Raw genomic sequence first — 25,347 nt, forward strand, 5'->3', positions numbered from 1 at the left:
AGGATTTTTCGTTCAAATGTGCCTAATAGGTTTTCATCGCTTCTTGATAGTGTCCATGTCTCTGATCCATATACAAGGACCGGTTTTATCAGGGTCTTGTATATTTTGCATTTGGCTTTTCTTGTGATGTTGTTAGATCTTAGATGTTTAATTAGTCCATTATATGTTTTATTAGCGATATGTATTCTTCTCTTAACTTCTTCACTGACATTGTTATCTGCGGTAACTAGTGAACCTAGGTATGTAAAATTTTTCACGCTTTCGATGTTATAGTCTCCTATTGTCAGATTCTGTAGGTTTCTTTGGTCTGTCGATTTACTGGCCTTCATGTATTTGGTTTTTATTTTATTAATGTTTAGGCCACTGTTTTGTGCCGCTCTTTCTATCGCATTAAATGCTTCATCATCTGCAAATGCCAATATTTGTACACTTTTTGTTATTATTGTTCCTCTGGTGTTGACTTTTGACTCCCTAATTATTTTCTCTAATGTGATGTTGAATAGAATACAGGATAGGGCATCTCCCTGTCGTAGGCCCGTTCTCACATGAATTGTATCTGTTAGTTCGTTTTGAATTCGAATTTTGCTTTGTACTTTAAGTGTTTCTTTTATGATATCATTGAGTTGAGTTGGAATATTAAACTCTTTCAGTGCATGAACCAGAAATTCTCGATGGATGCTATCATAGGCACTCTCAAAGTCAATGAAAAGATGATGTGTGTCTATATTAAATTCACTAGTCTTTTCCAAGATTTGCCTTAAGACGAAGATCTGATCTATTGTGGATTTCTGCCTGCGGAAACCACATTGATATCCCCCAACTATTTGTTCCGCATATGGTCTCAATCGGTCATACACAATATTTGACAGTATTTTATATGCCACAGTCAGTAGCGTTATTGCCCGGTAGTTTTTACATTGAAGCTGATCTCCCTTTTTATGTAGTGGAATAATTACTCCGGTATTCCAGTCTTGTGGCAGTTGTTTATTATTCCATATGTTCACTATTAGTTCGTGTATCGCATTCAATAGGGAGTCTCCACCTTCCTTTATTAATTCTGCGCTAATATTGTCTAATCCAGGTGACTTGTTGTTTTTCAGTCTGGTAACTGCTTCTTGCATTTCAGCCACTGAAGGTGGGGTTGTTTCTCTGGTATCCGTTTGATCCAGTATAATTCCATCATATAGTGGATCTTCGTTTTTTTCAAACTTTTCTTTGAAGAATTCTGTCCATCTTTGTAGTATTTCACTCTGTTGAGTTACTATATCTCCTTCTTTGCCTCTACTCATCATTGTTCTTGGTTTAAATTCTTTTCTACTTTTGTTAAGTTTTTGGTAGAATTTTCTGGTTTCTGATGGTTTATTTAGTTCTTCCATTTCTTGGAGTTCTTTTTCTATGTGTTCTCTTTTCTTTCTGCGATGTATTTTCTTCTCTTCCCTCCTTAGCATTCTATATTCCTCCTCTGCCTTTCGTGTTCTATGTCGTTGTTGTAGTCGTTGATATGCATTAATTTTTATAATTATAATTTTTTTAAATTTTTTTATAACATTTTATTTAATCTTTATATAATTTTATTGAATTTTATTTAAATTTGTTTAATTTAATTTAATGTAATTTATTTTATTTCATACAAATATTTTAAAATAGAAATTAGTCAAATCGATCCAGTCGTTCCTGAGTTCGAAATCCCCGAATACCGAGTTATGGTTAAATATATAACAAATTTTCATAAAACTCCGTATGAAGCCGTTGATAAGACCTTTAGCGAACATCGGGTACTCCTAAGACTCTTGCCGGTGTCATAAACATATTAGCTACCTCAAAAACCAAGTAACGAGCTTATTATATAATGAATTTTCACAAAACTCTAGTTGAAGACGTTGAGAATACCCTTACGGGACCCCGGTTACTCCGGAATCTCCTGCCTGTGTGATATTCGTGTTCAGTGACCTCGAATATGAAAAAATTCAGTTTTTTATTTCTTGATGATTTCATACGGCCACAAAGTTTGTAGATATTATTACGAATCGGGTGACCGAAACAACATTCAAATTAATCGTCATAAGGCCCATTTTTGTGCTTTATTTCCTCGACTAGTATTAGTTTGAACCCCGAACAAGATATATTGCATGTTAGGAATATTTTTGCCAGTTCAATTCTTATTAGAAAAAATATACCAAATTGTATATATTTTTGTAGGTTTGACTTTAAAGGTATTATCGATTACATCTTCTATGCCAAACAAACGATGACGCCGCTAGGATTGCTGGGTCCCCTATCCCAAGAATGGTTGCAACAGAACAAAGTAATAGGCTGCCCTCATCCTCATATCTACTCAGATCATTTCCCACTTCTAGTGGAGCTGGAAATGGTGCCAACCATCACATCCTCAATGAATGGACTGATTGGTCACAGGTAAGAAATGAATGGTTTTTATATTGGTTTCATCATATGTTCTTCATTTCATTAAGTGCATATTGCTTTTGTTACTAATAATTCGAAATTTCGCAAATCGAGCTTACATAATATACTATCGGTAATCGGTAATTCGTTTTTAATAAATCTATGTGTATTTCTACTTTTGAAGTCAGTTATTTTAAATTAGGAATAGTTAGTTATAATTACAGAATCGCTTTTCAATAAAATATCATTTTCAATGTAAAGATAGTAATACTGGAATCTTGTAAGTATTGATCATTTTTTGCAATTTGTAATAACTTACTGTTCGTAAAATTGTCGAATCTGCTATTTCTTATCATTCAAACAGCCTATTATTGCAACGAAGAAAATCCCCTAACCACTGCATTGCCAAAGTGCTCACGGAGTACTCAAACTGAACCTTTAACGTTTAAAATCAATTCCAGCACAAGTGTAAGTCCTAAGTTTTGGAAAAATTGGATAACATTCTAACAGAGTCTATTATTAATGTAGAAATCAACCACAAAATTTAATTATTGGTATTGATAAGATAATATTCTTATTTCAGAACACTCCTTATCTCTGTCATTTCAAATCTATGTCTCATCCCCCCAAATTTATTCCCTGATCGTTAAGATGTTCGGTTTAATGCCCTTAAGATATGTCTTCCGTTTACTTTAATTCCTCATTAGTCTTTTGTATGGAATTTTTTGCAGCTGGCTTTGGTTCGTTAGAGACCTCAACGTGCATGGTAGTAGGGTTTCCAATAATCTCCGTTCAATCTGTTCTCGGACCCCTTATCGTCCCTGAGACTTACATGTAGTCCTCCATCGGCGGACGACTTGAACCCCAGAATTGCCCAATGCTCCGCTCTGTATATTTACTTTGATTACCAATACTGGTTAATGTTACCTTTAGGTTCCCACTTTTGGGCTCTGGATGTTACGTCAACTTACGTTTAAATTTACAAGTTTCTTCATCTGTAACAGTTTCCCGTCCATTTTTTAAAGAAATTTTTTTTCCCGGTTTTTTATAGCGTTCTCCGCCTTCCGGTTCCCAGTTTCCAGCTACGTCGGTCATTCCATTCGCCAGGGTGAAGGTTTCTTTCCGACATTGCCTTCTGAATGCCGCCCAGCCAGGATTGTTTTGGCCTTCCTCTCTTCCTTCTTTCTCTTGGCGTCCATTTTAAAATTTGGTTTGGCAGCCTGTCGTCATCCATTCTTTTCACATGACCATACCAGATCAGTTGTCTCCTTTGAATTTCGTCAATGATGGTTGACTTGACTCCCATTATATTTCTGATATGGTCATTTTGTATTCTATCAAGCCTTGATTTTCTAGCTGATCTTCTCCAGAAGTCCATTTCCAATGCAAGTAGGCGTCGCTCAAGGGATTTAGTAAGTTGCCATGTTTCGCATCCATAGAGCACTATACTTTTAAAGATGGAGTTAAAGAGGAGATGCTTTCTTTGATTTGATAGTTCTTTTGGCCATAGCATCGGGTTTAGGCATCCTATCACCCTTTTTCCTTTCACGACAAGTCAAACAATTATACAATAAAGCATCATCAAAAATCAAACTAAACAACACCTTATCAGAACAATTTCCAGTAACAAAAGGCTTACGACAAGGATGCTGCCTCTCTCCAATACTATTTAAGATCTATTTAAATGAAGCACTAAAACACTGGAGAAGATCATGTTCAGGAATGGGGATCCAACTTGACGACGATACAACATTATACACTCTACATTTTGCGGACGACCAAGTAGTAGTGGCAGCAGACAAGGAAGATTTAAAGAAATTCCTTTGTAAAATCTCTTTGTAAGTCAACATCCTTCATATAGAAGAGCATATGGAGCGTCATCGAAACATTATATTAGATCATCTTTTAGGAAGAAGCGAACAAATTCAAGTCTCGGAGGAATTTATCGAAAAATCCTTTGCGGATGACAGACCGCAAACTCAAACGTGGGAGATGGGATGTACCCTCTTTATAAACAAAAGGGAGGTTTACACAGAGAATGATATAAGTCCGGGCTTCAGTCTGGTAGAGGTATCGTGGTCGGAGTTTGACAGGGCTAGACTACAGAAGATAAACGAGTGAGATGGAGAAAGAAACACGAAAGAGAAGAGAATTTTGGGCACCACCCTATTTTTGAAAGGAATAAGGAAACCTAACAAATGAGAGAATGATCAGAAAATAAGAAAATACTATCTACCATTTTTATTAATGCGTGGAAGTAAATCCACATTGAAGTTACCTATCTTATAAGAACCAGTTAGGTTGTATAGTCTTGTTATTTTTATTCCTAATGTACATATCTTTCGCCCTGTAGTATCCTGTGAAGTGAAACCACATATACTTTCAAGATTCTTGCATTACTACGATTTACAATAAATAATGTAATTTATGAATCGTAACATTTCAGTTTTTTCAGTGATTGACTATGATACAAGTGTAACTTCTGTTGTAACAATTTAAAATGTTAATTCGTATTTTGTTTCTAGTTTTAATCCGTACCGAAAAATAAATAAGTATTATAATTATCACTATCCAAGCCAGAATCCATACGAACACTATTATCCACATTATTATCTTTCATAACAATGTGATAAAAATGGTTCCAGCTCAGACTCGAACCAATGATTCGAATTCAAAATTTGTAAGTAACCGGGCAATGTTAAAGGAGTCTTGGGATTGAATTTATTCGAATATTTTGATTTTTTCTTTTTTTTTTGTGGTTATTAATTTTATCAAGGTTATTTTTTAGTGTGTATACGTTGGTTTGATATTTTTAGTATATAAATGATTATCTTAAATCCACAACATAATCATATTTTTTCTTAAAATATATAAGATTTTAATTTGAAAATTACTAAAATTTTCTTCAATCATGCAATACTTTTTGCGCCGACATTATCAAGAGTGACATTATTTGGAAAATCATGGTAAAATTAACATCGATTAAGGAAAGATAAGGAAGATAACTTGCAACATAACTAACAAGAAAAACAAAATGCCAAATATATAAAACCCTAATAAGATCGGTACTCACATACGGCTCAGAAACCTGGACACTCACTAAAAGAGAGAAAACGTTGTTAGCCACCTTCGAAAGAAAAATCTTGCGACACATATATAAGAGCACAAAAGAAAACGGAATATGGCGAAGAAGATACAACTCTGAACTATACAAAATATACCAGGATCCGGATATTATAACATTCATTAAAATAGGACGGCTGCGTTGGATAGGACATGTAGAAAGAATGGAAGAAGGCGTAATACCAAACAAAATATTCAAACAGATGTCAGTAGGAAAAAGAACAAGAGGAAGACCGAAGCTGAGATACTTAGAACAAATAGAAAATGATATAACAACCTTAAAAATAAAAAACTGGAGAAAAAAAGCACGAAACAGATCAGAATGGAGAAGAATCCTGGAACAGGCCAAGACCCAAAAAGGGGTGGTCGAGCCAGTGATGATGATGAAGGAAGATAACTTTAGGAAAGATACGAAACCTTTAATGTCCATAAAAAAGTGAAAGAAATGACAGGTAGACACAGAAAGGTACAGAAGACAAATTGGAGAGATGGAAAGAATACATTCAGACACTTTTTGACGATGATCGACCTTGTTCTCCACCATCCACGGATGATGGAATAAAAGAAAAAGGTCCAAAAATAACAAAAGAAGAAGTTATTTATGCAATAAAAGCTCAGAAGAACGGAAAAGCTACTGGTCCAGACAATATTAATGTCGAAATACCTATATTAATTACACACAACGAAAGTAAAAGCCTCGACTTAATAACAACACTATTAAATTAAAGATATATGACACAGGTAAAATACCAACAAACTGGCTAAAATCAACATTCTGAACATTACCAAAAAACCCAATGCCTCACACTGCGATGACTATCGAATATTAAGCATGATTTATGTCCTTAAAACTTTTCTCAGAATCATTCATACACGAATTTACAAGAAGTGTGTTAACACAACGATGCAGAGACATGAATGTAGATGTATATGCATGTTTTATTGATTATCGAAAAGCATTTGACTGCGTTAACCATCAAAAGATTATCGAAATTCTGAGAACAACTGGAATTGGCAAACAAGACTTGCGAATTATCTCAGAACTATATTAGCACCAAAGGCAACAATTGAAATAGAGCACCACACAACATCCGAAGATATACGAATCCGACGAGGAGTGCGACAAGGTTACGTCTTATCACCGCTATTATTTAATCTGTATTCGGAATCAATATACAGAAAAGCATTAGACGAGGTTCGAGGTGGAATCAAGATTAACGGAACCAGCATAGACAACATCAGGTACGCTGATGATACCCTCCTAATAGCAAGCAACGCACAAGAACTACAAAATATAATAAATGCGGTAGTTCGTCATAGCTAAATGTTCGGTGTTCATCCAAACGTTTCCAAAACTATAACTTTAGTATTTGCAAAGACACCAATAAACGTACATGTGTATGCCAAGGGTCAAATAATAGAACAGGTAAATTCCATAAAATACATATTTGGGAGCAAATATCAACAGCCAGTATAACCCAAAAAAAAAAAGAAATCCTATCAAGAAAACACTCATGAATATGAAAACATTTTTTTACAAGATCATATACGCATATTTGCGTCTATATTCTTTGGTAATAACCTTCAAATGATTTTTGTCATTGAGGTCAAGGTCAGAGTCAGAGCGTACGTTTTTGTTTAATTCGTTACTGGCGTTTCAACAATAGATGGTAGATTGGTAGATTTGTTTTCATTAGTATATTATCGAAATGTATGCTTGAGTTTAACGATCAAAGATTAGAAAATATGTTTCTATAAAACGTAATACATGTTAAAAAATACAATAAAAATTACAAACCAACGTATCTTTAACTTTATGCAAAATATGGTTATTTTACAGAATATTTTGGTACGTTTTTTTTTAGAAATATTATCTGTGAATTAATTGTTTATTGTAAAGCACTCTCATATTTTTATTTGTTTTCTTCTTTTTCTTGTATAATTTGTTTTTCATGTATTTTTCTAACTTTTATTCTACTAAAAAATATGGGAACCGCCGTAACTGGGTACCATGTTATTGTTTAACCGCACAATCGAAATAACACCATTTACAACTAACCGTTTTGTTTAAGGTCTATTTTACCCATCGAGAATTTAAAATTAAATTCGAAAGGATTGAAAAAAGTACTTGTTGAAATTTGTAAAGACACCTGGTAGGTACACTTCAAGCAAATTTTTGTAGTTACATCCGTCAAGTAAAAAAAGAGTAGTTAAAAGTAGATAAAAAAGCGTTTAAAGGTGGAGGGCCCCTTTGGTATTTTTTATTATTCTAGTTGAAGTTAGCTAATATATTGCAATAGTTTATCCCATAGTTTAGGTATATGTAATACATTTTTCATTAATCTCCCAGGTGTTTCGACAACTCTTCCTTTTAACAGAGACACATCTTAGGATATCAACAATTTTTTCATTTTCTTGACCTTTTCCCTTTTTTCGACATATATAGAAACAAGCCATTGCAGGCATTTCTCTTTTCTATAGACAGATGACACCCAATTTCACCCATTCGTAGTTTGATATTTATTTTTCTGTTTTATTTGTATAATACTATCACCCCTGCTGTTTAACATATACTCTGAGCAAATCTTTTAAGAAGCAGTAGATGATGTTCAATGTATGTATCAATAAAATCAGGCACGCGAATGACACGGTGGTATTCGCTGACAGTTATGAAGCCTTCCAAGAGTTACTGACTTTCACTGAACATTAAGAAAACAAAATGTATAATGATCTCTAAGAAGGAACAGCAAATTGAAAGAATCAGTATGAATGGTCAACCAATAAAAAGAGTAAAAACATACGCCTACCTTGGTACAAATTTCAATGAAAATTGGGACCATTCTCTAGAAATCAAATGTAGGATAGAGAAAGCAAAGTCTGCATTTAAAAAAATGGCTAAGCTATTCAAATGCCATTATTTATCAATACCCATAAAAATCAGGTTACCACGATATTATATCTTTCTTGAACTGTTGTACGGAGTTGAGCCGTGGACTCTCACAAACGCTAATATCCTATACCGATCACGTTACTAAAGGACGTTTTATTAAGAATACAAAAAGGAAAAGAGTTGATAACCACATTAAAACAGCCAATATCGAATACCTCATTCACATCATGAGGAACACCTCATGGTGTGACCATGATATGAAGATATGGGTTGCTGCAATTAATTCTACAAGGAAAAGTAGAAGGAAAACGAGGACCAGGAAGGCGAAGGATTTCCTGACTGAAAAATCTATGTACGTAGTTCAACAAAACAACCACAAATCTTTTCAGAGCAGCAGTTTGCAAAATACAAATGATGGTCGGCAACATCCGAAACGGATAGGCACTACAAGAAGAAGAAGGTTTGTATAATATGTACTACATTGTACTATAAAATTGCTGTAAGTTTGTCATTACGATGATGTCTAAAAATTGTTATACACCCAAAAATGTTACTAAAAATCTTATACTTTTTTATATATCATATATATAAAGATATTATACTTTTTTATATATCAACTTCTTTCCTAATCATCAATCATCAGATACTTCAGTAGTTTCGAACGCTTTCTCTTGTGATTATTATTTTATATGGATTATGATGTTCTGGTCTATAGGATAGTATGGAATTGTGTTATGCTATTTGTAGTTTTTGGAACAGTATCAGACTTTTTCAAATGGATTTAAAATTGAAATTGAATGAAAAAGACAGAAAAGATTTTATTTCACGTTCAAAGCGTCTATGTATCTATTGATACGTATTTCGCTTTAATAAAGCTCATCAGAATAGTTATTCATAGCCGTTCTTAACGTGAAAAATAAAATTCTCTGTCTTATTAGAAGTAACAATAACATGACTTCGTTATGGACGCAATAGCGACATCTGATAGAAAAATCGGTAAGATAGTTTCGACACAAATTCAGATTTCTGCTTTAATCTGGAGCCTTCTAAAAATTGCAAGACATGACCAGACGATGATAAAGATGTTAAAGAAGACATGGGGAATCTAAAATTTGCATTCCACGACATGTCTATTCATCTAGGCAGAAATCCTAACGAATTTGTTTCTCGTACTCATACAGAGTAGATCCGAAGAAAATGAAAAAGACAGAAAAGATTTTATTTCACGTTCAAAGCGTCTATGTATCTATTGATACGTATTTCGCTTTAATAAAGCTCATCAGAATAGTTATTCATAGCCGTTCTTAACGTGAAAAATAAAATTCTCTGTCTTATTAGAAGTAACAATAACATGACTTCGTTATGGACGCAATAGCGACATCTGATAGAAAAATCGGTAAGATAGTTTCGAAACAAATTCAGGTTTCTGCTTTAATCTGGAGCCTTCTAAAAATTGCAAGACATGACCAGACGATGATAAAGATGTTAAAGAAGACATGGGGAATCTAAAATTTGCATTCCACGACATGTCTATTCATCTAGGCAGAAATCCTAACGAATTTGTTTCTCGTACTCATACAGAGTAGATCCGAAGAAAATGAAAAAGACAGAAAAGATTTTATTTCACGTTCAAAGCGTCTATGTATCTATTGATACGTATTTCGCTTTAATAAAGCTCATCAGAATAGTTATTCATAGCCGTTCTTAACGTGAAAAATAAAATTCTCTGTCTTATTAGAAGTAACAATAACATGACTTCGTTATGGACGCAATAGCGACATCTGATAGAAAAATCGGTAAGATAGATTTAAAATTATTTTCCATTCCAGAAAATCTCGTACTCGTACAACAATTTATAAATTGTAATAAGTAGGAAATTATTGGATTATGATATTTGTCCTTCTGGAGATGATAAACGCATATATTATGCATTTAGATGCATTTACATATCACTTTTTAGTGACTTTTAGAGACTTTTTAAAAGTAAAACCCAAATATAACATAACTGAGAGAAGGGAAGAGAACCAAAAACGGTCAGATAAGCTGGAAATTAAGCATTGAACGATCAATCAACTTGAAAAATAAGAAGCTTGAGCTATTGGTATTCTCGTTATATTTTGGCTTGATTCCTGGTATTACTTGGTTGCCTATTCGAACATTAGAAGATCGCCCAGTGTTATCGTCTTCCCTACAACTTGGTGCAATTCTTCATAAAATGTTTCCCTTATTGTTGGAGCCTCGTTAGAAGCCTACCTTTCTTATCGCGGGCTACGGACGGAGCGATGAATCGCCAGTATGAAAAAAATAAACGCAATCACATTCGTGTTCTCAATAAAATAAAATAAAATTAAAATTAATTAAATCAATCAAGTCAAATAAAATTAAATAAAATTAAAATTAAATAAAATTAAGTAAAATAAATAAAAATTAATAAAATTTAATGAAAATTAAATAAATTAAATAAAATTTCATAAATAAAATGAAATAAAATTAAAATTAAATAAAAATTTAGAAAGCACTAGTAAAATACTAAAATACTAAAGCACTAGTTTAAAAAATATTTCTTTTTGCTTGCAAAAATCTGAATTTGGTGTTGACAATTAGAAATCTTCGGATTTCGTTTCGTGATTTGTATTTCTTTTTCTTTACCCAATTTCAAAAAGAGTTGAGAATTGTCCAAAATGAGCAAAATTTTTATCCGAATTTTTGACTTGACAAATGTACTACCATTTGAAAGTTTTATGAAACACTTTATTGTTTTTTACAAATAAGGTACGAAAATATTTGCTTGCACAATCTACCAGATATATCAGCTATACAAGTACTTGCGAGATATTACGTTAGAATTAGGTTTATTTGGGTATACCAGTAAAAAGTATAGAATTGTTTCAACAACTAACGTCGTAAAATATAGGTAATTATTTAAGGGTTTGGTAATAAAAACGTGTATAAATGTTTATTCGAACAGTTTAGAGAAACATTGGACAAATATAACTATTATTTTTAATGAGAATATCATGTTTATATTTGTATTGATTAAATCATAAAAATATAATATTTTCAGGGACAAAGTAAAAGGGGAAAATTCCAATGGTTGGTTATTTTCATAAGGATTTTTTTTACATTTCAACATGACTTGTCTCTTGTCGCAATTCAAAATTGGTCCAGACTTTTATGCAGGAAAATAAAGTAAAAGTGCTTGATTGGCCTGGTAATTCTTATGGCATATTCTCAAGAAATGTTTAGCTAAGATGAATATCACTACAAAAGAAAAAATGATAACAAGAAATACACAAGTGTGATGCCCCGAGATAAAGGCAAGCAAGAAAGTGTGTGCTAAACTAGTGGACACAATGCCAAGACGTATTGAAGAGGTCATTTCTGCTAAAGGAAATCATATTTCGTACTTATATAAAAAATTTTAGATATATAGGTTTTTTTATTTCTCTCAATTAAGTTGAATTAGTACATATGTTCGCTATTTAACAAAATATATGATGGAGAAGTTTATAACTACCAATAAAAATGGCCAACGGATACAACTGTGAAGAATACTGATTTATAAAATTAATTAGTCATGCCTTGAAAATATTCCTAAAAATTTATACATCAAGAATATATAAAAAATGTGAAGAAGTCATCGGTAAAACCCAATCTGATTTTAAAAACGCAATGGGTACGAGAAAAGCCATATATTTATAGACTATCAAAATGCTTTTGACAGCATAAAACATCAATAAAGGATGAACTCACTAAAAAACTGGACTTGATACAGAGGATCTCCAGATTAGTCAAAATCTTTATTGGAATCAATAGGCAAAGCTTCTTTTTCTTCTTCAAGTGCCCTCTCCGCTACGGAGTTTGGCAATCATCATTGCTATTCGTATCTTTGAAGCTGTTGCTCTAAATAATTGGTTAGATGTGCACTTAAACCAGTCTCTTAAATTGCGCAGCCAAGATATACGTCGTCTCCCCACACTTCGTTTGCCCTGAATCTTTCCTTGGATAATTAACTGGAACAATCGGTACTTTTTCCCTCTCATCACATGACCAAAATATTCCAACTTTCTTCTCTTGATGGTGATCAACAGCTCCCGTTCTTTGTTCATTCTTCGAAGAACTTCACTATTCGTTACTTTGTCTGTCCAAGGTATTTTCAAAGTTCTTCTGTATATCCACATTTCGAAGGCCTCTAGTTTATCAATATTGCTCTTGTTTAAAGTCTAAGTCTCTACTCCGTACAGCAGTATCGAGAAGATGTAGCATCTAACCAATCTCATTTTCAGGTTTAAGTTAAGGTCATGACTTCCCAGAATGTCCTTCATATTAACAAAAGCAGCTCGAGCCTTTAAAATTCTAGTTTTTATTTCTTCTGTGATGTCATTGTTGTTATTAACGCTTGTTCCCAAATATTTATATTTGTGCACCCGTTCGATTTCGTTATTGTGAATGTACAGGTTTGCATTCAATCTTTGTTTTTTTGAAATAATCATGAATTTCGTCTTCTTGACGTTCATTGTTAACCCTTTCTCTTTACTAGCTGTGACTACCTTGTTTAAAATGGCTTGCATTTGTTGCAATTTGCATTTGTTTAAGTTGGCCGTTAACTTTTATCCCAATCTCTTCTTCCTCCAATGCTTTCTTCATAATTTCTTCCGAATAGAGATTAAATAGCATTGGTGCCAGCACACGTCCTTGTCTAACTCCTTTTTTAATTTGAATTTCATTTGTTGTGCTATTTTCGATGCGTGCGACTGCTTTCTGATTATAATACAGAGTAGATATTATTCTTATATCGCTAGTGTCTAACTGTTTAGCTTCCAAGATCTCTAAAAGTTGGTCATGCTTCACGTTATCAAACGCCTTGTTGTAATCAATTAAACAAGTAAATACATCTTGATTCACATCCAAACACCTCTGTGTCAAGATGTTAAAGGCAAATAATGCTTCGCGAGTTCCATATCCCTCCCGGAATCCAAACTGAGTTTCTCCGATATATTCTTCCAATTTTCTGTAAATTCTATTGTGAATTATTTTGAGGAATATTTTTAAGGTGTGGCTCATCAGACTGATCGTGCGATGATCACTGCACTGCTTAGCATGTGCCTTCTTGGGTAGAGGGACAAACGTTGATCTTAGCCATTCTTCAGGCAAAGCTATGGAGCAATAAATCACTGTTAACTCAAGAAATGCAAATAACAACAGCTATACGCAAGAGATGCATTTGATCTCATTTACTATCGAATGTATATGTAGATGAGATACTCCAGGTAGCGATTCGAAACTAAGGAAAAAACGAACTAAAAATAAACGGAATACATATAAACATTCTACGTTATACCGATGACACTGCCTTACTCGCAGATTAGTTAGAAGATTTACAAGAACGCCTGAATGATGGTGAATTCACACATTTTGTATGGCTGTAAAACGTGAGTAAGTCCAGTAAGCTAGACTAGCAGAATAACTAATCAAGCAATCCTCAGAATGATGAGTGCCCGACCACAACGTGTACATACAATAAAAATAATATAAAAAACCTGATTTGGCCACATAATGATGGGTTGAGGAATATGATCAATTGCATTGGTAATATGGAGGGGAAGATAGATGGAAGAAGATTCTTCGTTCCCCCCCCCCTCAACATCAAATTCAGGGGCCATCCGGCTTAATAAGCGTGCCGTCGAATATGTCAAATATGCGGAACAATTTAAAGTTATGTGCTTTCCTTTTACTAACCGCTGTTAGATCATCCTCATATCTTTTCCTTCATAACCGATATCCCTTAACGCCTTTATTTACACATTATGTCTTACATTGTCAAAAGCTTTTTGGTAATCGATAAAGAATGAACCAAGAATTTATTATTTATTATAGAATTTATTTGTCCGATGGTTTTTCTAACTTTTAGTAAACAGGGAATGGTATATTATTTTTAGTTTTTTTTTTGGAACTTTACACATATTTTAGATAGGTATACTAAATAGTGCAAACAGTACTCCTCTTGAATCGAAGCATATAACTCTTCAGTTATTTGAGAAATTTGTACGAAATCATCAAAAAAACTTCACGTACTCTGAGCTGATTCACTTTTTTAGAAATTATTTAATACAATAATACGTTTAATTTTTATAGGTAGCGGCCGACGATAATTAGATCTTAGCCATTGTCGCCTTCGCATTTGCTGTGTACCTGTTGATCAAAAACAGAAACAAAAAAGACAAAAAAAAGTACTACAAGCCCACAACAGGCCCCACACTTCATCCGACATTCTTTTTCATTTTTGGAAAAAAAGTACCTGACGGCTTCGTCCTTTCTGATACAAATAGAAACTAGAAAACACTCGACAAAATGCATAATACATGTTCGTAAATATTAGATAGGTCTCAAGTATATAAATATAGAGTGGAAATGTTTGAATTAATTTTTTTATTAATGATATTGTGTAGGTTGTAATTTTTAATTCTTAAGATAATAAAAATAGGTTAAGTTTTTTAAGATCGTGATTACTAACAATTTTAATGCTTTTTTTCTGTCTAATTTAATAACCATCGTTTGTACCTCGAACAGTCTATTAGTACGTTTATATATTAAAAAGATCAAGAATGCAATAAAGTGTCTCAACTCTACGTAAAAAAATAAAATATTCTCATATATATATATATATATATATATATATATATATATATATAATGAATTGTTAAACAGAGTACACTTGGCTTTTAATCAGCTGTATACCCAATTAACCTCAACCCCCCTTTTTCATCTACCAGTTCAGCTGTTATTTTAGAGGATATATATATATATATATATATATATATATATATATATATATATATATATATATATATATTGAGATATTGAGTGATTCCTGTTGACCCGTGCCGTCGAACATGTTAAATATGCGTAACAATTTGATTTTAGTTGCTTTCCTTTTTAGTATCTTTATAGTATCATATATACTTTTCTTAATATATTCCTTTTAAACCCAGTTTAGAACCCAGTTCCTTTTAAAACAGTTTAAAGATTTAACTGTTCAATAATCAGTGTTATTTAGTATAGAAAAAAGAAATAAAAATGTCACAAATCTCTTCATGCTGCCGATTAACTGGTCGAGCTGGGCTTGCGGAATTCTCTCCCATTCTTCACGGGCAGCATCTTTTAGTTCTCAAGGATTGTTTCGCTTCTTAATGCATGTTTTTAGAATGCCTCCAGCATGTTCAATGACGTTCATGACGGAGAAATTCGAGGGCCACTGTAATGTGGACATTCCTTCTTCTAGAAAATTTTGTATTGCTGCTATTCGACGAGGAGGTGCGTTGTCATGCATAAACACAAATCCATGACCTACTGCCCCTAAAAATAAATACTTAATCGATACAGCACCACTGACTCTTCAGTCCTTGAAGCCTAGCAATTTCTCTGGATGTACCACTTGCAAATTCCAAACGATTTCTTCGAGCTATCAATGATATCTGCCGGTCTTGTGCTGCTGTTGTATATCGACTTCTGCCACTTCTGGGACGATCCTTCACGTCATTTGTATCTTGGAATTTTTTTTATTTTCGATACAGCACTCTGAGTAACATCAACAATATTCGCGATATCATTTTGAATAAAGCCCTATTGTAACAAAGTAATTACTCTAGATCTATCAAAATGAGATATCAGGTTTCTAGGCATTGTGACCAAAATGATACAAAAACGATTCAATTTTTTTTTTATCATTTTCATTTTAAAACGCTATAAAATAAATCTCAACAACAGTTTTAAAACCACCATAGGCGTAGATATAAAATTTGTATGTATTCCAAACTTTTGGACATGTGTGTATAGCCAATTGGCTAATTTTACATCTTGCATTTATTCATGATCCCGATTCCAGATTTCTGGAACCCTATATCAGCTTGCACAGGTCTTGTGGGTGTGTACTATATGTTTTGGGAGTCTTTGTGTTTTAGTTGGGTCGGAGAATCTGAGACTATCTCAGCTTGTCTGCCACAGTGTTCGCAAGTAAGCCTCAATGAAACAGTCTAATTGAATCCATCTTGACAATCTGTGCATATATCGATGTGCTTCAGTTCAAAAGCTCTGTTAATTTCTCTTGCATAAATTTCTGCCTGGAGTACAGATCTGGATTTTTCTGTTGAATTTTCCAGATATTTTTTAAATACTTCATCGGAGTAGATATTTTAAAGAGGAGTGGGGATAAGATACACCTCTGTCAAGCACTTCTTTTTGACACTTTCAGTAAGTTCATTTCCAATTTTTTTCCCACGGTCCGAATATCCCTTTGGTCAATACTTGACTTTCTTAGAATATCTATTAATTGTTCATGATTGATATTGTGAAATTCTACTTAGGGTGCCTCTCCGTTCCGGACGTTGGCGATCATTCTGGCTATGATGACTTTGTTGGTTGCTATACCGAATAGCTGTGTTGAGGTCTTTATATACCATGCTCTCAGGTTAGCAAGCCAGGATATTTTTCTTCGTCCTGGGCGCCTTTTTCCTTCAATTTTCCCTTGCAAAATGCATTGGAGTAGTTCATATCTGCCTTGATTTCTCATTATATGTCACAAGTACTTCAGCTTACGGTCCTTCACGATGTTGACCAAATCAGAGGTTGTGTTCATCTTCCGTAGTACTTCTTCATTGGTGACTTTTTCTGTCCATGGTATCTTCAGGATCCTTCTGTATAACCATAGCTCAAAAGCCTGAAGTTTTGATAGAGTTTCCGCCTTCAAGCACCGAGTACACGTAACATTTAAGAAGCCTTATTTTTGTTTCTAGGGTGAGGTGAGGCTCTTGAACACAGAGCTCATAGTCGAAAATGTACTTTTTGCCTTTCCGACGTGACATTCTTGGGTATTGTCCCACGACTCATTGATTATATTTCCCAAGTAGTTATACTGTGAGACACGTTCAATTCTCATTTGGTTCACATACAGATTTGCTCCAGTTATGGTTTCCTTGCTGATGATCATTAGCTTGGTTTTGCTGGTGTTGAAACACTATTGTATCATCTGCACACCGCAGGTTATTGAGACGACTTCATCAATATATTTTAGAGCCTCTTCAAAAATGTGCTCCGAGTACAGATTGAATATCAGTGGTGAAATTATGCACCCTTGTCTCACTCCCCTTAAGATTTTGACCTGATCTGTATATTCTTCATCTATTCGGAGCACCGCTGATTGATTTCAATACAGGTTAGCTATTATTTTTAGGTCTCTTTCGTCAATCACTGTCCTCTTCAGCACTTCCATCATTTGTTCATGCCTGACTCTATCGAAAGCCTTCTTGTAGTTATTCAGGCATGCAAAACATTACAGCTGACATCTCTACATTTCTGAAACAATACCTGCACGCTGAATGAAGCTTCTCACGTACAACGGCGTTCACAAATCCAAACTGATTAGACGCAATTTGTTCCTCGCATTTTCGGTAAATTCTTTTGTGGATGACTTTTAAAAACAGCTTCAGCAGATGACTTATTAGGCTTATGATCCTATAGTCTTTACAAACTTTTGCTCCTGGTTTTTTGGAGAATGGTACGAACTCCGATTTGAGCCACTCTACTGGTATTTTTCCTGCCTTGTATATTTCATTAAATATTTCAGTTAATATTTTTATTTGTTCTGCATCTACTAGCTTCAGCAGTTCTGCAGGAATTTCATCAAGTCCCGGTGCCTTTCCATCCTTCATTTGTCTAACGGCTGCCTTTATTTCTTCTGGTATGATTTCAGGACCTGAATTTTCTTCAATGGTGGGTTCTTGTATTGTTCTAAGGTTATGGAAAAGTTTCTCCAAGTATTATTCCCATACTTTCTTTTTATCTTCTTTGGTTATGGCAACATTGCCTTCATCATCTGTTATTTTTGCGCTGTTGCGTTTTCTTATATTGTAAAATGCTTTTCTTAAATCCACAAAACTATTACTACAATAAGTTTTAACTTATTTCTATATCGTTTCTCACTTTCCGTGCTACCATATCAATACTCCTTGACACAAACTTTGTTAATTTATACATATTGTTCTGTTCAAATCTTAAATTATCTTAAATATACTTTTTCTAAATTCTGAAACACTGTAACCATTTTTTTAAATACTACATTAAGAGTTATTAAAATCTCAAAATGCCACAAAGAGGTTTTTTAAGGTTAACAATCCTCAATGGTTTACACAAATTTTTAACACAATAATTGTTTCCCGGCTCAGTCTATAAACCGTCAAGTATATTAGAGTATTGAACATTTGTTGCATTGCAAGATTTATTGATTGTATGTTCAGTTCTTAGACTTCCAACCCTGTATGCACAAATAATTACAAAATATTTATTCTATATTATAATTGTAGTAATATATATTATATAATTATAGAAGTCAGTACAAATTGGTCTTGATAATAAAAAATTAACAAGTGAGTAGATTTTCTGAATTTACAATAATACAGAATGTGTCATTTCAAAGGACATACCTTTCATCTAATATTGTGTTATGAACATAAGCACTGCGTCACTTTTTAATTACCAGTGATATGATAACAACGTAATAATATTAAGTTAGGTTTTAATGAGATTTTTGTGTTGTAATTGGGTTTTTTTCTGCATAACCCTGCACTGAATTTGTATTGTTAACTAATACAAATATTAAGTAGGCTTTAAAAAATACTAACTTTCATGTTTTTATACCGAACATTTCACCTCTATATTTATATTGTTACTTGTTTTAGTACAATATATTTTAGTCTTTATTTCGTCGCGTTCAGTTTGACCGAAGACCTGTTTTGTTCAGCTCGAAATTGAAGCGCACACTCTGCCTGAACGTGGAAGCAAAAACGAGATTATTTCTTTTATATATACAATGAGGTTTCTGTGATTTTTACATGAATTTAATTTTCTGTTTTTGCTACTGACGGCGTGGTTTGTGACCTTTAAAAGCTTTTGCATTGTAAGATCTTCACGGACACTTGAGAAGGGATTTAAGACTGTTTACACTTGTTAAAAGTGTTTTCCAATTGTACATAGACGCCTCCGGTTTATTTGCAACAATAATTGTACCATAAAATCAAGCAAGATTTTCACAAAACCGATATTTTGCTTATTTGTTTTTTCATCGATTCTAGTTTATTTTTACTGATAGTTTTAGAAAGCTGGGTGAAAATTTGTTCTTAGTAGACTCTTCTGTGGATAGCAAATATAATATTAGATAGGTAAAAGATATAAAATAAGACTTACTCACAATCAATTTAATTTTACTACCCAAAACGACCGGTTTCGCTTTCTACACTTTGCAAAACATCTTCAGGTCAAACGGTAAAAAGTAAATTATCATCTATAATTAACATCTATAATGGGATTTAAGAAAATAAGCTCCGGATCATTGAGATCCATTCAGTCAAATTATCTGGACCAGCCTTAGAAATTAGCTCATTTTTCAAAAAATGTTAGGTACATTAAACAAATTTAGGTACATACAATTCAAGTTTAGGTACATTAAACAAATTTTAATAAATAATAAAAAAAGTTATTAACAATATCCAAAAACAGCGATTTTGTTGTTCATTTTGCAATAACTTTTTTCTTTATTAATCGATTTTAATATATCATATCTCATTTTATGTCCCTTTTTTTTTGTGAAAAAGTGATCTGTTGACGTCAAATCTCTAAATAGATAAGTTTTTAAGTTATGAGCAAAATAATGAGCTTGACGTGTTGATTGTTATTTTAAAAATAGTTCCACAAAAAAATTGATGAATCCCTAGATGAGAGTCTTTTTGTAATACTACACATTTCAACTTTCAAACCCGTCTATACTCATTGTCCCAGGCATGTTTACATATCTGTGATTTGCCTCTGTTTTTGATGTATGTTTCATGCTCGTTCATCCTGACACTTAGTGGTCTTCCGGTTTCTCCCACATAAAAACTGTTGTATTCAGAGAGTATATTTTATCGATGCAGTTCTTTGATCTCTCTTGTGTGTTGTTAGGTTTGGTTTTTGCACAGAATAGATCTCAATGTATTGGTTGTTTTGAATGTTGTGATGTACTTATTTCCCATCCTTTTCAATTTTTCTGATAACCCCTTTACATATGGTACTGTTGTCATTCTTAAATCCCTTCATGTGGGAGTTTCTGGATTGCAGAAACTATAATCAAGCAGAAACGCCCTCGAGATAGCAATCTCAAGTTACCATATATAGCAGATACATGGACTACTAGAATTATTCATAGGAAAAACTGTTTTAATTTTCGTTGAACTAGACACAAAAGAAAAATAAACAAAAACTATCAGTGAAATACTTTATATCTGGATACCGATTATACTACAGATAAATGTTAAAGCTATCTAAGTGAGACTCTAAAAATAGCTCTAGAATATACCTAAAGCAAATTCTAAAAAATTACTCTTTATCTCGTTTGATTTCTGTACATTTTGTAGCAAATAAACCGAGGTCTCCCATGAATGGGATATTGGATTTTTTGGGATGGTGTAGGTGTTTTGATATTATGTACTTTTTCTAACAACACGTTGCAAAAGTCTGCGCATAACATTTAAGGTCTTCTGTGATTATTTACGCAACAAATATCAAAAACATTCGCAACTAACCAACACGCTTATATTTTATCGCTTGATTTATGTCGAATTCTGATTTTATTTAAAATATTTTCGAGGTTTTAAAGAAGTTCTTAAATGTTATTAATGCTTCGTGAAAGTCGGTGAAAGTTTTGTCTTGGAAAAACTTCGATGAAATAGTTTTTTGGGAATATCTTTATGTTTATATTGTTAATTATTAAAATGCAAAGAGAATTAGATACTGCCGTTCGATTTTATTTATGTTTTATGATGTAAATAATTATTTTTTATCTTCCATTCTCAAAAATAAAATTATATTTCATAAAGTTTTATTTCTGAGAATATGGAAAGCTTGGCTTCTTTGTTGCATTTTAAACATTTGCTAGTGGTGATATAAAATTAATTAACTTTAAGTCTATTGACTCAAAATGAAAAAATATATATTTTTGATTTAATCTTTAGTACTGGGCCTAAATTACCATGTACTTTCAGATTCTGCTTCTTCTTTATATGCCATCACCGCTGCGGAAGTTGACAACCATCATCTACGATTTGTGTACGCGCCCGATGATTTTTTTTATCCCGTTGCCAATAAGTTGGGCATTGTGGTTTATTTTTGAAAATAAGAATCTTGATTATATTCAGATTTATGCTGAAGTGACAATATAAATACGTCGTATCAACTTTTTGAATCATTATCTGGAGGTAATCCATATTCTGCGTCGTTAATACGTTATTATTCGCATATCTCAAGTTCTTAATAGGTATTCTGTTTATATCACTTCATTTACCTCGTTATCCAGTTGCTCCTGCATAATTTGACTTGTGCATCTTGACGTATCCCTTCTTTTAATTTTGATGTTTTCCCATTCTGTGTTACCTATTTTTGTATGCTGTATGGTTATCACATAAGTTTTTTTATAATTCATTTATATTGCTCATGTATTTGCGACAGGTCTTTTTTTCTTCGCTGGACCCGTCTGTTTCAAAAGTTCTCCGTTATCACTGAAGCTGAAGTTTATTGTGTTTGTTATACATTGTTGTGTTCTACACCTAGTCTAGAATTTTTGTACCGGTTAAAAGTTTGTACATGTCTTTTGCTTGGTGTTTTCTAATTATACCAGGGTCTCTTCTACAGTCCTTCGTACTTTGGTACTCCCAAAGTTACAACTGGTCTGTTCGATTCATTCGATTCTCTTTTATAAAAAGTTAATCTGCTTTTTCGTTGCCTTCGATGCCTTGGTACCAAGACAAGCTCAACTTGGTTCCAGTCTCTCAGTTTATCCCAAGGCAAAACTTACGCTAATTCTTGGATTTTTAGAGTATATTCCTGTCCCTACACCCTCGCCAGTCTTGGATCCGTCCGTCAACCAGATCTTACTATGTTGGTTGTAGTACTCCTTGTTTCTCCATATATTCCTGTCTGAAGTAGACATCCTGTATGAATACTTAAAGTTATATCTTTTTGTCGTGTGATCTGGATCCACAAAAACGATGTCCTTAGTCACAGACCTTGTGATACTCATATGTACTGTTCCTTGATTGCGTAATTTCAATGATTGTTTTATTGTGTTGGCTCCCAATGTTGCCTACTTCGTGTATTATCAAATACCTACTAGAGTGTTCATAGCTGCTGTTGAAGTGGTACGCATGACACCAGCTATGCCCATACACGCAAGTCTTTGCATATTGATAGTCTTTTGCAGATGTTTGAATGTTTTTATTTTTTATTATAATTCTATAATTATGACACAAAATTCGATAAAAGCTCTCATTATTTATTTGGTGATGAATCTAATATATCAATATCGAGTCTATGCTGTTAACTCATCTTTGATATTAAGAAAGTAAAAGTGTGGAAACCTAAGAAAGTGATCATTCCTTACATATTTTGCATCATCTGTAATGTAAGTCAATATCCCACTCTTATTCTCATAATATTCATTGTCTTTTTGATCAGCCAATCTCAATGCAGTGGTATATAATAATATATATTGCAAGAAACACGATATCATATTGGACTAGGCGTTCATCCTACGTCCTACAAATCAATATCTTTGATCTAATATCTTTGCGTTCATATTGCTATTTTTTCCTTCGTTATTCTTTATTTCATTGTGTGATTTGTTCAAAAAAAAATTCTGTTCTGTCTTCCAATAAATGTATTTCTCGATGTAACTCTCCTAATACGAGTCCTTGTACGTTTTCCGACCTAAGAAATTCAAAGTATCTGGCGATAGATCTGTACCTGTAATCAGATGTTTCACTATTAAGGGTCTCAATTACATATCGACCGATTGTGCAGAGTCTTTTGTTTATTTCAATATTTTGGAATTATTCATAAGCATAGATATCTTCTTTTCGTTCTTAAATCTGATAAGATACATCCTGTCTATGTCCAAACTTTTGGTACCAAACTCTGTTTCTTCGTTAAACTCCACCAAGATGTAAGATTTTAAGTAGTTATGCGCTGGCTCAATAATTGTTTTACCGGTGTTTACCTGCCTCATGTCACTAAGTATTTCACATTAACAAAATACATATATGGCAGTTTGTCATCCATTTCGCATTTCCAATATTATGGTTAATTCACCTTACCTATGTTATAGAGGTGTTTCTTCCGTTGACAGTATCCAGTCACTATCTCTGTCGCCGTCTTGACTTCTCGTCTGCAAAGAACCAGTAAACTAGACGAAATCCTCCTGTTGTTGATGATTTTCTTTATATGGTTCATATTGCTTCAGATTGCTCCTGTAGAGTCCTCTATTTGTCTTAATGTCATTTTCTCAGCCAGTTTCGAATTTAATTTATTACTGCACCTTTGCAGTCTTCTGCAGGTCATCATGCATGGTAGAGTCGATGGCAAAAAGGGAATAGGTAGAAAGAGGAAGTCATGGCTGCGAAATATTCGAGACTGGACAAACATGACTGTAGACGAATTATTCCACGTTGCAAAAGACATAGAAGCTTTTAAAAATGTGGTCGCCAACCTCCGTTAATGGGGACGGCATAAGAAGAAGAAGACTGCACCTTTCGTGATGTCGCAGTATGATTCTAGACATTCGAGGATTCCTCTACCACCTTTTTGTCAGTGAATCTGCTTGTATGAACTTCGATTTTTAGATGTGTTTCACATTCACCAGGGACATGTATGGCAGTTTCTTTCTGGTTTTGACACTTCAAGCTCTATACATACCTATATGAAAGATATATTTCCTCAGTTAAGAGTCACATCTATATAACTGTCTTTACCTATCTTTTTTTAAGGTTCATTATACTAGTCGAAAACCTCCTGCCAATGTTTCTAATCACTTTCTTCATTTGGATTTGCTCCTCCATTTATTATTATGACTGTTTCCTGTCATTTATAATTTCGTTTCTTATTGCATATTTCAGAATGCCTAGGAATGGTTCTGGGCATTCGAAGATTTCTCTAAACTTTTTGTTTTGTCAATGAATTTGCTAGTGGATTCACTTGAATTCCTTCATGCCCGGCATGCATCAGAGTGGAGGCATATTATATCCTGTACCAAGTGTAGATCATCTGGTGTGAGAAAATCTCCATGATTGCCTTAATTCATGTGATTTCTAGTACCTAGGAAAATTAATCTTTATTTTTAACTTATCAGGTTTATATTATTGTCTGAATACACTTGCTCACTTCACGACGCTACAGCCCATAGTGGGCCCAAACCTGCCCAACTATCTAACTTACAGCTTCCTCAAATCTTCTTCAATACCGTTCTTCCTGCGAAAATGAGCTCTTTCTCGAGGTCACCTGTCTTCTGGATTTTCTCAGTAGTATTTCTTAACCTATTGCACTTTTAGTATAATTTTTAGGTGGGTTGCCCATCTTAACTTTGCTGCTTTGATCTCAGCTACCATTTCAGTTTCTCCAAATATCATGCCACTGGCTTGGGTTGTTACTTCTTATACACCCCTCTTACTCATGAATGGATCAGTAGATCTATCTTAAATCTCTTAGAATCCCTCTATCTCACCCACTCCCTCTCTTTATCTTCACTCTTTGTTGGAAGAGTCCAAATTTCTACTAGGAGTAGCGTCCAAATTGCTACATAGGAGTACCACAGGTCTTGTATTATTTTGTAGAAATTGATTTTTGAAGTACTCGGGAGCCGAATTTTAAATATTTTATTTATTGTGAAGAAATACCTCTTTCCAGATTTGGTGACTTGGATACACAAATACTTGAAACTCGAGCAGTTCGAACTCATCACCATCCAGTGTGACGTTTCTGTAAGACTCTGCTACCTGTCTTCTGTTGTGAGAGTTTTCAAGTTATTTGGTTTTTATCAACATTTATCTTCAAAAGAGGTTAGTCTTTGTATGTGG

General features: G+C 33.6%; 1 protein-coding gene across 6 annotated transcripts in view; it reads left to right on the forward strand.

The window, feature by feature from the left end:
* The window catches only part of twin (CCR4-NOT transcription complex subunit 6-like twin), a 479,580-nt gene that overhangs the window by 448,710 nt on the left and 5,523 nt on the right, over nt 1–25,347 (forward strand). For 2 of the 6 annotated variants that reach the window (XM_072536819.1, XM_072536820.1), the window contains exon 8: nt 2,200–2,415. In XM_072536819.1, the coding sequence (XP_072392920.1) occupies nt 2,200–2,415 (216 nt within the window). Of the gene's footprint in view, nt 1–2,199; nt 2,416–4,928; nt 5,084–7,598; nt 7,680–14,551; nt 15,042–25,347 lie in introns of those variants that run through there. The other 4 variants (XR_011951356.1, XM_072536822.1, XR_011951357.1 and 1 more) reach the window with 4 other exon arrangements.

Source organism: Diabrotica undecimpunctata, chromosome 7 (assembly GCF_040954645.1).
Source record: "Diabrotica undecimpunctata isolate CICGRU chromosome 7, icDiaUnde3, whole genome shotgun sequence".
Taxonomy (NCBI): domain Eukaryota; kingdom Metazoa; phylum Arthropoda; class Insecta; order Coleoptera; family Chrysomelidae; genus Diabrotica; species Diabrotica undecimpunctata.